General features: G+C 50.9%; 1 protein-coding gene across 1 annotated transcript in view; it reads left to right on the top strand.

Moving 5' to 3' along the window:
- ASTN1 (astrotactin 1) overlaps positions 1 to 1,224 on the top strand; it is a 45,127-nt gene extending 43,903 nt beyond the window's left edge. Inside the window, exons 20-22 of the mRNA XM_041479011.1 lie at positions 224 to 359; positions 477 to 577; positions 1,037 to 1,224. Coding sequence (XP_041334945.1) covers positions 224 to 359; positions 477 to 577; positions 1,037 to 1,224 — 425 coding nt within the window. The remainder of the gene's footprint in view (positions 1 to 223; positions 360 to 476; positions 578 to 1,036) is intronic.
- Positions 1,225 to 14,282: the final 13,058 nt, after the last annotated feature.

Below are 14,282 nucleotides of genomic sequence, written 5' to 3'. Positions count from 1 at the left end.
AGTAGCCCTTCTCCTGCCCACCATGCTACAGAAAGGGACAGCTCCATACCATAGGGATGAACATTTCTGGAAGAACAGTGGGTCCAACTTCACACCAACTTCCTGCGTTAGCCTTGTTCCCCCTTGGCACCAGGCAGTGTAGTGTGGCAGCAGGCACAGGCTCTCCACAGCCCCAGGTGTCCCTGTGCCATCACCAGTGGCACATCCTCCCCTCTCTCCCTAGAGACAGTGCTGAGCTTTGTGGATGACATCATCTCTGGTGCCAAGTCCCCCTGTGCCATGCCAGCCCAAGTGCCTGACAGACTCTCCTCCACCATCTCCCTCATCATCCGCTGCCTGGAGCCCGACACCACCTACATGTGAGTGCCCTGTGCCATGCCTGTGGCACTGCTGACATCCTGATCCCGTTTGCTGCTGCCTGCAGTTCCATGTGGCCTTGGGAGCCCAGAGCTTTGTTTTTTCCCCTTCTCATCCAGGTTCACGCTCTGGGGAGTTGACAACACAGGAAGACGTTCCAGGTCAAGCGATGTGACAGTCAAGACGCCCTGCCCTGTGGTGGATGATGTGAAAGCTCAAGGTGAGACGGAGGGAGCTGCTGGACTGTGGTGCTTGGGACAAGAGGGAGTTCCCCTTCCAGCATGTTCCTGTACACATCTCATGTCCTGGCTGTAACATCTCCTTCACCCACAGTGGCCCAGGAGCTGCCACATGGTGTGGAGGGCTGAGATGGGGGGCTGCAGGAGGCACATGTCCTCTCTGAAAACAAAAGTGAATAAATGGTGTTTCACTAATGCTACCTGATGGCATCACCCATTTCTTTTCTTAATTAGACCAAACTGTGGGAAGCTAACCTGGACTGAGTCCAGGGAATGCCATCTAGTCTGTTGGGACCTTGTCCTGATGTGATGTAAATCATAACTCCGTGGACAAATCTTGGTTGTGGTCCTGGCTCCCCTAGAACTGAGCTTTAGCCCTGGCAGGCTTTATTCATGCCTTCCCTTGCACCCCACTGAACAGCCCCTGTCCTTCTGCCCAGAAATAGCAGACAAGATCTACAACCTCTTCAACGGCTACACGAGTGGCAAGGAGCAGCAGACAGCCTACAACACCCTGCTGGACCTGGGCTCCCCCAGCCTCCACCGAGTCCTCTACCACTACAACCAGCACTACGAGAGCTTTGGGGAGTTCACCTGGCGCTGTGAGGATGAGCTGGGGCCCAGGTAGGCTCGGGAGCTGAGCTGGCTAAGCAGGCAGGCCTGCCCAGCAGCAGGCTTGTCCCTCATGGATAGTGGTCACCAGGAAGGCATCTCTTCAGCAGATCTCATTGTATGATGACGGATGATAGACCTCAGAGTGTCACAGTGGGGTTTCTATCTTGCTGGGTGCTGTGCATGTGCAAGGACCATTAACTTAGGACAAGGTGGAAAGTGGTTGGCTCTTGTCAACCCAACACTGCTGTCCATCCCATCGGCCCTATCCTGTCTCTGGAGTCTGCCCTAACATGTTCATGCTAGGCAGACTGATGCACCACAACAGAGTGGGAAAGGGATGTGATTCTCTTTTCCTTCATAGCTGATGCCACAGGCAAAAAGGCAGAAGGTCTTGGAAAAATAACACACCTTTGAGGGATGGAGATTGGATTCTGCTTCTGCCTTTTCCTGAGCTTTGGCTTGAGCTGAATGCACCTCTCTGTGCTGAGCTCTGTCAACTTGTGGTCCCCAGCAGGCAGAGGACTGGCTTGAGGTCTGAATTGTGCATTTCCTCACTTGTGATTCACTTCTGTGGTTGTGTGGGGCTGACACAAGTGTTTTTGGTGCCCAGGCAGTGCTGAGCTGCCACAGCAGCTTTTGGAGGAGGTTCTCCTGAGCTCTTCGTGTCTAAAATAGTCTCTTTGTGCCTGAGTAAGCACCATGTCTTCTCTTCAGGCTTCTCCAGGTCACTGAAGCCCCTCCAGCTGCCTGAGAATGTCCCAGGCTTGTGGAGATAGCCAGATGTTCCCTTCCCCCCATGTCCTTCAACATCTGGTTTAGTCTGCGTGGTTTCCCAGTAATGTAAATATTTCCAGTCAGTTTAGCAAGCTGGGCTGGGAGATTGCATGTGCTGCAGTGGTGTTTCATAGCATCTGGCCTCCAAACAACCAGAGCTGTGACCTCATCTGGAAATCAGGGTTACTTTCAAATGTGCATCAGCAAGAGCTCCCATGTATGGAATTCATGGCCTCTCCCTTACACCATGTCCCACCCCTCCTCTTGCTGGTCTCACCACTGTCTGTCTTCCAGCCCTGCTTCTCCAGGTGATCACTTGTGTACTTCTAGCAGGGGATAGGAGATTCTCCATGTACTTTCTGTGTCCTCCAAAGTAGCAAGTAGCTACTCAGCAAGTAGCTTGTGCCTATCTTGCACTCAGTGCATTGGACTTGTCTCCTGGTACAGCTTTGGTGGGAAACTCTGAGGAGGCTCTCCATGCCCTGGAGTGGAGGTGGGGTCTCCTCTCTTTTCCCTTTTCCCATTTGTGTCCTAAGAAATGTGCACTATTTGAGGCACAACCTCAAAGCTCAGTAGCAACATTGCAGCACACGGAGTCTTTTTAGGGCAGAGGCTCCCAGCTGCTCCTCTGCCGAGGGTTGCCTCATTCCCCCACACCGAGCGGGATCAGCCGGCTTGGACTTTAGTCTCTCTCACCTTTGTCTTGATCCCAGCTGCGGTGATGCCGCTCTGTCTCCATTTCCAGATGTAAAATCCAGCCCCAGTTTGCACAGATCATCTGACATCTGTTGTGGAGATTTGCATGAGGAGCACATAAAATTCCTTACGTGACAGACTGGAGTCGTCACAAGCCGCTGCCATCGCCGAGGCTCGGTGTTGCCACTGCTGCTCTCTGCCCCAGTGAGGACCAGCCAGAGCACGGCGTGGAAGCTGCCTCCTCGAGCCCCACGAGGCAGAGGCATTGCCATGGAGCAGCCAGAAATGCCACTGAATTACCCAAACGACACCATTTTCTGTGTGAATCTACGAGCCAGAGGGTTAATTGCACCCTCTGGAAAGGCTGGAGTGCTCAGGATAGGATGACGCAAGTTGCTGATGAAGTGTTTGCAGCTCGCGCTCCTTGGAAAGAGGCATTTAGGCAGCTGCAGCGGGCTCTGGTGATGACAAATCTTGGAAAGCAGACCTCCTGTTTGATCGTCTGCGAGGGCGAAGCACCCAGACTGGTGGTGACAGGACAAATCACTTGCAGATGACATTATTTAGCCAGCAGACAGTGTTTGTTTGACTGTTACTGATGCTCCTTTGAAGTCGTGGATGCGGACCCATGCGACTGACTCTACCACGTCCCTCCTCCTCCACACGTCCAGGGCACCTCCTACTCTGCTCATTTGTGGCACACTCAGCTCCCTTCTTGGCAGTGCTGCTGGTGGACCGAAGAAGCACAGCTTGTTGTGAGTGCACAGATAACTTGTCTGAGGCTGCGAAAGCAAGCCGCTCCCTCACGGTCCAAGAAGGGCTGCAGAGAGTCCTGGTCTTTGCATAAGGAAAGGAAACGGAGAAAAAAGCAAGCAGTAAGTGGAAGTTGGATTTGGTGCAAAGCCTAGTGAAGTCTGGTGGGGCCTATGGGCTTTGAATGAAAATCTTGGGATCATATCAGGCATTCCTGTGAGGGTACCTGTAGTGCTGGAGGAAGAGAGGCACTTGTGGCACCTTGCTTCAGTGTCAGATGCAGAGACCAAGACAAGTGACAGCTTTTCTATTTTCTCGTGGCTGGCCAGCTTGGGTGGCTGTCTCCAGAGCCAACACCATGTTAACCACCTTTTCCTCTCTGGCATGCCCTGGACATGAGCTCTGGGGTGGCACTTGTCATGTGGCTGCAGAGCTGGGCAACCTTTCAGTGGCTCTGGATTGGGCCCTTGGAGCTGCAGTCACATCCAAGGTTTTTCTCCAGGAAAGCCAGTGTTGGCTCTGACTGGACTTGGGGTAAATTAATTCCTTTTCAAGCAGCTCTCCCATGGTGTGCCTGGCCTGGAGGGAGGTGTGGAGAGGCAGTGGATGTTCCTTCATGGTTGGTACACATATCCTGGAGCTGTCAAACCAGCCCACCCTGCTTTTCCTGAGTGAGAATGTCCAGTAAGAATGTGATTTTTTTTTTTCCTTCAGAATCATGATTTGTGACTGCTGCCTGTTCTGGGCTGAGCAGATGCTGAGTTAAAGCTAGTGAGAGACTGTATCTTATTTTCCCTGACTATTCTAACCCACCAACTGACCTTGTAGCTGAGTAGGAAACTTATCTCAGCTCATCAGACACTTAAACTTTGGGTTTCCAGGCACATGAGATACCTTCAAGATGCTTCATTTGAATCCATTGCCTCCACAGCGGCCACACTCCCTGGAGGTCACCCAAAGTGTGAGACAAATTTAAAATGAACACAATGTGTTTTATCTGTACAAACTGATTTTCCTGATAAAAACATTAGAAGTAAAACATTAGAAGTGCAATTTTAAGAGGACAGATTTGAAAGGAAGAGAACACAACTTAGATCATGTTTGGCCATGATCCTCTGTGCTCTTCCAATATCTCATCCAATACAAGAGGTTGGTGATTTAGCACTTACTAGCAGGACAAGCCTGCGCTGAGGCTATGATGCCCTGGGTGTGCTGGGTGTCTCTTGCAGAAGATGGATTCCTCCTGGACCTCCTCTGCCTCTGTCACCTGACCTTCTCTGAAGGCTTCCTTGGCTGGATTGTGGCTCTTTACAAGCTGCTGCTGCAGTGACTTGCCTTTCCTCGTCTTGTTCTCCACAGCTGAAGATGTAAAATGCACATGCAAAGAACCAGGGAGCTCTGCCACATCCCCTGCTCTCTCAGAGCTTTTTGGATGGTGTAGCCCCAGTGTATCCCTTCTGGTTTGCACGGTGTCCTGTAGGACACATTTCCAAAGCAGTTACTAAATATTGTGGGTCATGCAGTAGGAGTGTCATTCACTGTACTTATGTCTTGTGACATTGCATCCTGTGTGGATCATAATTTTTATCTCACCTTCAACCTTCCATACAGACCCTCACAAGCCAGACATGACATTCTGGTTTGGCTTTTTTCTTAAATCTCCCTCCTCCTCAGTGGTATCTTGGCTTGCTGCTCGCAATACTGTGCATTTCTGGCACTGGAGAAGTTGAGGATGCCCCATTTCTGGAAATGTTCAGGGTCAGATTGGGACTTGGAGCAACCTGATCAAGTGGAAGATGTCCCTGCCATGGGCTGGGGAGTGGAACAAAATCATCTTTAAGGTCTCTTCCAACCAAACCATTCTGTGATTCCTACACCAAGCCATGAATGAGCAGCATAGCTCCTGAATATGCAGCACATACACTTAATGGAGAAGACACACATGGTGACACTGTTCTGGGCTGGCCATATATGTCATGCCTGACACTTCTTAGCTTTTATCCCCACTGCCTACAGTGCTGTTGGCTCTGTTTCCCATACTGTAATATTTGGGGTCCAGTAGCTGCAATAGTGACTGGAGGTGCCACTTGAGTCCTTGGTGACGTCCAGCCCAGGGGGTGCTGGGGGTTTCACAGCTACACCTGTGACTGTCTCCTTAATAAACTCTCAGCAACCCTGGCCTTGTTGTGTGAGTAGTACAGGGTGGAAGAAGAAGAGGGGACAGGACAGTGAAATGTGAGTCCCAAGACCAGTGCAACAGGTCCAGCACTGCCATGGTGACATTGGCATCTCTGCCCTGGGTAGGGGCTGTTCTCACATGGATTTAGCTCGCAGTACTGCCTTGGGAATGGTGTGTCCCCACAACCCTGCCATCCCTCCCTGTCCTGGCAGCTCCTCACAGCTGCTCTTGCAATACTCTTCTCCCTCAAGGAGCTCCCGTGGTGTCCTTAACTGTCTTTACTTTTCTCTCCTCATACATTCCTCCCGCCCTTCCTGCCATCCTCTCCGTGGTGTCTCCATCACTCCTGCCACCCCTCGCTGTCCATCGCCCCCCTGGCATCTCCCCTTGCCCGCCCTCGCTGCAGGAAGGCTGGCCTCATCCTCTCGCAGCTGGGGGACCTCAGCAGCTGGTGCAATGGCCTCCTGCAGGAGCCCAAGATCAGCCTGCAGCGCTCATCCCTCAAGTACCTCGCCTGCCGCTACAGCGAGATCAAGCCCTATGGGCTCGACTGGTCGGAGCTCAGCCGGGACCTCAGGAAGACGTGCGAGGAGCAGACGCTGAGTGTCCTTTACAATGACTATGGTGACAAGGACTACTGAGGGTTCTGGGCACCTGCTCTCAGGCTGGCCTTCCCATGGGCGTTTCTGAGGGTTTTACACATGGACCCATGGAGGGGGAGGGTGTCACTGATGTTTCTGGAGGCGAGAATTTGGACTGGGGCGCAAAACCGGCTGCTCTGTGCAGGATTGACTCAGTATTAGTTTCTTCTTCAACTTGGCCAAAAGCCTTTCTAGTTAGAAGTCTTGTGGGACCCAGTTTTCTTGGTTTTGTTTTATTCATTTTGCCAAGAGGTTCCTCAGCATTGGTGGAGAAGGCAGGCTGGGAGGGCACAGCCCTCTTCTCCTGCCCCATCCCTGCCCTGGCTGTGGGGACTGTCTGCAAAGGTGGGCGACACCAGTCGTGGGAGAAACATGGTGACACAGCCAGAATGGGAGAGCAGATGATGCAGGCAAAAATGGAGGCAGGGCATGCAGGTCAGGTTGAGATGCTTATGGTTATGGCTGAGCTAATCAGCCCCTGGATGGCCAGTAGGGTTGGGATGGGGTTTTTTGCAACTGTAAAGCAGGAGGTCTGGGGGAGACCTGAGAGAGCAATGGTGCTGTTGATGGGCAGAGCTGGCGTGGTGTCATCATCTGGGGCGAAGAGGCAGGGGCATTGTGACCCCATCTCCTCAGGTTCTTCTGCCATGGTCGAAACCCACATGTGCTCCAAGATGCAGAGTCCTCCAGAACAAAAGCAACTTGGCCTCAGGGCCAGTAGTCAGCTGGACATCATGAGCTTTCTTCTTGAGGGACTACATTCCTTGGAAATCAACTTTTAAATCCTATTATCTTTTTTCTTTTTTTCTTTTTTTAACCCACTGTAATAAAAACTTAGAAGCGATATCAAGCTGCTGCTGAGGAGAACTCAGCTAGGAGAGCAGCAGCCAGATGACACAGACAAGATGTTCTGCACCAGACACTTACAGCTGTCGTATAGCCCAGGCTCTGCATGGTGAGGGGAGAGGGATGCAAGATACCCCAGTGCCATGATGCAGGATGGTCCTGAAGGTTCTGATCCCAGAGAGGGCATGGAGGACAGGCTCCTGGGGGCGTTGCTTGCCCATGTTCAGGCTCACATCTGCCTCTTCCTCTGGTAACTTTTTTTTTTTTAAGCTAGAGAGCTGGGGTTGTACTGGGACACTGGGTTTGGTTCAGAGTAAACGATTCTCCAAATCCCTGTCACTGCTGATGGTGTTGGAGGCAGAAAACAGGTTCCTTTTAGCTTCAGCTTCCTGCCTGGTTTGCAGAGGAGGCACCTCTGGACTTGCCAGCCGTGCACCTTTGATCTAGACAAGACCAGACCCTTACAGTGAGATTTTTACGATGCCTCCAGAGAGAAATTTCCTTTTCATTTTTTTCAGTCTTGGCAGGAACAGTCTTTAGCCTGTCTCATATGATTTTCTGCCTCATTCCTCCTCCTACCTGCCAAGGACATGGCTTGAATATTTGTGTGGTGCTGAGAGGGAGGAGGCTGTGCTCTGCACCCCATCACTGCCGACACCGCTGCAGCACCATATTTTCTCAAGAGCAGCTCAGTGTCTTCCTGCAGGACCACACAGTGCTTTGCTCTTTCCTTCTCATGGGCAGACATCTCTCCAGGGGCAGCTGGCCTGGGCTGGGGAGCTGCTGGGAGCAGCCACCATCAGTCAGTATGACCTGTGTCATCGCTGTAATGTGTGTCTAGCAAGGGTCATCAGACAAACATTTGATCTGTGCAAGATGGAAGTCTCCTGGATCCTTTTGGCTTTTTCTTACGTGTTTGTCCTTATATTTTGATGTGCCTGATGCTGCCAAGGGCTTAGGGCTCAGAGTGAGACCAGTGCCATGTCCATGCACAGGTGTAGATGGGCAGGTGATCTGTACTGAGTCATCACTCCTTTTCCTTTTAGTGAGACTCGTGGCCAAGACACTTCTGTTTATCCTTTTGCTTATCCCAGCAGATGCTGAGACAACTTTTAACTTCCAGCCAGGCAGCCATCCAGCCATGGGCAAAGGGCACCTCTGCTCAACGCCTCGAAGGGATGTTTGAACCAAGGTTGCTCTGGCCCAGACAGCAGTTGGTTTCTCGCCAAGTAATACCGTGTACATGGCCTTTATGTGAAATGCAGACTGTTTTCCTTTGGGTAGCAGACTCCTCTCTTTTATTGCTTACTAGGTGCAGCAGCAAGGACAGGAGCAGTGCTGTCTGCCAGCCACTCGCTCTGTCACTGCCAGGAAAACCCTGGACACCCCATGCATTCACACCTGCCTAGGTTACTTTTTCATCTGGCCCCAAGATTTACGCTGAGGCTCTGCAGATATTTCTGTTCTGCTTCTGTGCTGACACTTCAAAACCCTTGCATGGGCAACCAAAGCCCTGCAGCATCATCAGCCAGCTGGGCCAGGATCTGCTTCCTGAGTCCTGGCTTCTCCATGGGCTGGGCTTCGGAGAGTGAGGGGAAAGCCACCCTCCTTTGGGGTCCTTTGGCAGCACCCTTGCACAGCTGGGTGACAGACTGTGCAGGCTGCTGGCTGGGCCTGGCAGCCTGGCACATCTGTGGGGCCATTTTCACAGTGACCCTGGCTTTGTGAGGGCTTCCTTCTTGGTTTCCTCACTCTAGCTTTGCAAGTCAGAACCTTGCCCTTGCTTGGATTTTCTTGCCCAAGTCCCTCAGCCACCACACGAGTCCATCTCAGACAAATGCCAGCAGCCACCATGGGGTACCAGGCCAGTCCAGCATGGGGGCTGTCCCATGGCCTTGGTGAGATGTGTTGTGTGGGGCTTGCTCACCCAAAACAGGCGTGCCCTGCTCTAGTGGGAGGTGTCCCTGTCCACAGCAGCAGGGTTGGTACCAAATGCTCATTAAGGCCCCTTCCAACCTAAACCATTCTGTGTCCCTGTGATTCCCTGCAGAGCTGACACCATCCACATCTGCTGCAGGGTCCTGCTGTTGGGCCTGCACAATATTTTCTCTCTTGGACTCCTGATTCTTCCCAAGCTGCCAGCAACAGGAGAACTGCTTTCCAACCATTTCTGCAACCTCCTTCACCCCCCCTGCCCTTTTTTTTGTTTTATTTCTGAATTAATGAGCAATCATTCACCTGAGATGAACCTCTGGGTCGTTAACTTTTCTTTGCTGCGTCCGTACCCCTGTAATAGCATTACTACCTTTTCCTTGTCGTGGAGTTATTTAACATATAAAACAGTTTGGTCCTTTTCTTTACAAAGATGGCTACAATTCATGTTCCTTGATGTTCTATTAAAACTCTAATGTGACGTTTTACTACTGTAGATTGAAAGTAGGGTGCTTTAGGGTGAGATAGCCATGTGGCAAGAAATACAAAACCCTTCTGGATTACTTAAAAAAAAAAAAAAAGAATAAAAATGAAAGGTTTTAAACAACAGCAACAAAAATCATTGTACCACTATGTAAAACTCCAGATGATAATTTAACTGACTATTAAACGGAGCTGTTAGTAATCCCTGGCTCTGGCAAACTGGAGTGTTTGTTTATAGTTTTGGTCCAGTTGATGTCATCTTTGGTTGCAGATGAAACACTCTCAGCCTTTGAACTCGGGTGAGTCTTCACACAAGTTTAGCATTATCCTGTCTGCCCACTGGGTTAGCCAAGTCCCAAACCACTCAGCACACGCAGATGGAGCTATGTCCTGCGCCTCGTCCTGCCCACCTGCTCTGCTGGACGTGGGAAGGTAAAGATGTCTCCAGTCATCCCTTTTTTGGGGGAAAACTGCATTTACACATCCTTGGCAAGGGTCTCTCAGCCCTTGATTTGCAAACCTCCACAGAGGCTGGGAACTTGGAAACAGAGTTTAAAAAAGCCTTTTTTTTTTGTATATAAGGTGGATTTTACCCACCTTTTAACCATTCTTTTAGTATATAAGGTGGATGGGATGGTGCTGTCTGGTGATCAACCACCCTGGGAGAATGTCCTGGTCCATCTGGCAGACTTTTGACAGAGGACTAGCAGCCACATGAGTATTAATGTCCCACAAAGAATGTGAAAACCAGTGCCTGAACAGAGGTGAGATCTGCAAAAGATGCCAAAAGCCACTTACAGTGCTGTGTTGTGTCGAATGGCCAGGCCATCAGGACTATGAGGGCAGGTCCCTTGGCCAAGCCCAGTGTGTATTGCCACCTGCCCTGCCAGATGGGTGGAAGACTCAGGGACACGCTGGGCAGACAGACAGGCAGACAGGCAGGACACTTGGGACGGCACAGGGGGGATTTAGGGGCTATAACACACGAATCCATAGGAAACCAGACTTCATCAAGTCTCATGGAACAACTTGATTTTTTTTTTCTTTTCCCAGTGCTAAATTGCAGGAAAATAAGCTAAAAATACACCCAATACTTTCCTTCTGCTATTTTCCATGCAGTTAACCACCATCTCGTCGGACAATAAGCTGTGGCTATAGAGTGAGATGGAGGAGGAGGAGGAGGAAGAGGAGAGGGTCTGTGTGGCAGCAGGGTGTGCAGCTGCAAGCCTAAACTGCTGTGTCAATATCTCAGCACAGCTGGCTCATCGCAAAATCTTCTCAGGGGTCATCTGGCTTGCAATCCACGGGGGTTTGGAGAAAGCCACCCCAAAAAAGGGTGAAGTGGACTGCAAGGGGTGCATCACCAGCACATTGGCAGGTTTTTAGGAAGGGTTTAGTAATGTGTGTGTGTGTTTTGGAAGGGTTGATTTTGGCTCCTCTCCAGAGGGTGCGATTTGGGGAGCTTTGCCCTAGAGAGGACCTTTGATGTCATCAGGAGATGCTGTTCCTCCTCTGGGACTGAGTCCCTGTGCAAAGACCAGACAGGATGAAAAGACCAATGAGGAGCATCAGAGATGGCTGGAGGAAGAAGAGTGGGGTTTAAACACAGGGCAAGGGCTTTTTGTTGCTTCTCAGTCCATAGGTACAAAATTTACCTGGTCACTGAAGAAAACAAGGGGAAAAAAAAATTCCCCAAATCCTAAAGCAGCTTTATTGTCTTGGGTTTTACTTTCTTGCCAGGATATCACATGGTCCTCTGGCTCTAGTGTGGGCCACCTTCTGCTCCCCATCCCCAGGGATGTGAACACACTCACACACACACACACACACACACACATTTCCTTCCATTTTAAGTGGATTAATTACAGAAAGTGACCAGTTTATAGCATAACCAGGAGAAGACCTTCTGCAAAAGTGTTCTTGCAGCTGGTGGTGAAGCAAAACCTGCCTGGGTGGCAGCCTTGAATTAGGGGTGCAGTGGAGGTGAGTGTCCCTCCACACCCCAAAACCCAAAGGAAATCTCCTGTTGGGCTGTGACTGTTCTGGGACAGTCTGTGCTTTGGGAAGAGGAGAATATGTCAGACCAAACCACCTCCCTTGCCCCCTTTTGGGTGAATCAAGGAGGCAGGAGAGATGGAGGATGAGAAGATTATTTATTTTTCATAGATTTTTATAAAAAATAATTATCAAATACAAAAAAATAAAAATAGCAGCAGCCTCCATTGTGAATAAAACCCTAAAGGGGACAAAAACCGCTCAGTGTCACTATAGAAGAACAATATTTCGGTACATAGAAGCTGTCTGGTCATAAGAAGCACAAATGTCTACCAGCCAAGCCAGCACTTCCTGTCCCAACCCCCCAGTTCCCCTGTCCACGGGGCACAGTCCCTTCCCTGCACACACAGGTGAGCAGAGGAAAAAAACAGGGCTTTCATGCCAAAAGGATACAAATTTGGTATACAGACACGTAGGCATCCAGGTAATGCTGACACCAGGCAGGGAAGGGTTTGTCTTGGCAAGATGCTGGGACTTGAAATTCTGCTTCTGTGTGTCACATTCATCCCATGTCCCCACTGTCCCCACCTGTGGGGGGCTGCCAGAATCCCACTTCTGCTGTGTTGAAACCCCTGGATCTCCCCTTTCCTGCACTGGTGGAGCAGGACAGGCTGCCCAGGCTGCACATCCTGGGGGTGTAGGGCCAACTATTATTTGAATTTCCTTGGGTTGCTTGTGGGTTGTTTTTTGATTGAAAAGTGGATATCTGACAGGATATTGCTGCTATCTGTCCAAGCGACAGTGAATTCTGGGGCGGTGTCACTCGTGCGTGATGAGAACAAAAATGTCAGTGTCCCAAGAGGAGATGGGGCTCCTTGTCCCCCAGCTCTCTTCAAATCTCTGCCTAGGCCAGGTGGATGGGGACACTGGGTGTCAGGAAAGGGCTCGGAGAAGGACAAGCATCTCCTGCCTGGATGCTGGTAGGATGTCTGAGCACCTCTGCCCCTACTCGGGCCCTCCAGTAAAACACAGCCGTAGGAAATGCCTGACAAAATAGGATGGGGTAGAGCTAGTGGAAGCTCTGTTTTCAATGATGCATCATTTTCAACGATGCCTTGAAAATTCCTGGTCTCTCCACACCGTGTCACCCTCTCTCCACCACTCCTTCATCAGACAAACTGTCTCAAAGCCTGTATCCAACAGCACAGGCCATGCAGGCAGGACACAGCCTGGAGTCCTTTGGTCCCAGCCTGCAGCTCACCCGGGGACACTGCCATGAATTCCTACTCTGTGGTCCCTTCTCTGCTCTCCTCTCCTCTTTCTGTCCCTTTTCTCTGCCTCTTTACAGCACAAAACCATCAGTGATAATCCCAGCTGGAGCCAGGCACCTTCCCTATTGCTGCCTTTATGCAACTGGGTCCAAGCTGAGCTTCTGGGAATCAATTATGGGGCACAGAGTTTCTTGCTGGGCTTCTTTGAGGCCAGAAATGAATCTGCAGATTTTCACTTAGTGTCTACAGGAGCAAGAGCCTCTTGGGAGTTAGCAACTGTATGTCCAGCCTGAGGGGTTGGGACAGAGATAATAAGGAATACTAATACTAAGGAAAATCCCAATGAAAAAAGATAATTCTCAAACTCTCCTGACAGGTTTTTTTTGGTCCTTTTGGCATTACAGGGTCTAGTCTCCTCTGAGAGCTGCTGACAACACAACTCAGTTGGAGCTCAGATGTGAGGGAAAGAGAAGAAGGACCACCACAGCAACCTTCATTCAAGCATCACACAGCTACGCTGGTTTGGCCTCTACATCCAGTTGGGTGTGCAGTGGCTGGGGGAGTGAGACAGAGAGGGAGCATGCTGAGTCTTTGCTCCTATTGACCATGCAGTGATCCCCATAGACACATAACCCTGCCCAGAGGGCTCTAAAATAATGTGTGATGGATGCCTGTGGTACCCTTGGAATCTGTTGTGCTCACTGGGATGATTCAAGGGCACAATAACATTTTTTCTCAACCCCAGAATACTGATCCAGATCCACACCCTAAGAAGAACAAGGCAAAAAACACTGGCAAATACCAAGGGCAAAACTTGGTCCCTGCCAGATACCGAAATCACCTTGAGGTGGGAGCCTCCATGCCTGGGGAGCTCTCCTGGCACAGCCTGGATGTTTGGCTGCTCTCTGTCCTCCTTCCAGCTCAGCAAGGAAGGGCAAAATCCCTGCTCCTCCTGCCCTGACCTGTGCTTCTCCCAATGGTTATTACTTCACAGCAGCATGGGTGTGTGATAGAGGATATCCTTTCTCAGCTTCATCAAGAGCAAAGAAAATATATATTTATATATATATATTATATATATGTATATAGATATAATTAAGTTTAAATATTTGCAGAGAGATCACAACTACCTCGACCTTGCTAAAAGAAGTCTGTACAGCAGAGAGGGGTGAATAGTGACAAAGACAGACGCCCAGGAGCCAGACCAGGACAGACATCCATGGCAGCACCTGGGCGCGGATGGAGCCTAGCCCAGCGTGTGGCTGAGGCGGCACCAGACCCCCGGCTGAGCGCCTCGTGTGGCTTCTGGAGGGAGCAGCGATGGGGAGGGGCCGCATGCCCGCCCTCCTGGGCTCCTCGGAGGCCTGGACCCGACCCCCAGTCGCCGTCCCCCTGCCCGGCTGTCCCTGACGCTCCCCTTGCCCCCGCCATGCCCACGGCCCCGCTGCTGCCCCTTGGCTCCCCCGGCGCCGCCTGACCCAGAGAGGCCCTCATGGCGCCG

The sequence above is a fragment of the Pyrgilauda ruficollis genome, unplaced genomic scaffold, assembly GCF_017590135.1.
Source record: "Pyrgilauda ruficollis isolate IOZ18807 unplaced genomic scaffold, ASM1759013v1 scaffold47, whole genome shotgun sequence".
Lineage (NCBI taxonomy): Eukaryota > Metazoa > Chordata > Aves > Passeriformes > Passeridae > Pyrgilauda > Pyrgilauda ruficollis.
This window is presented reverse-complemented; position numbering and strand designations above follow the sequence as displayed.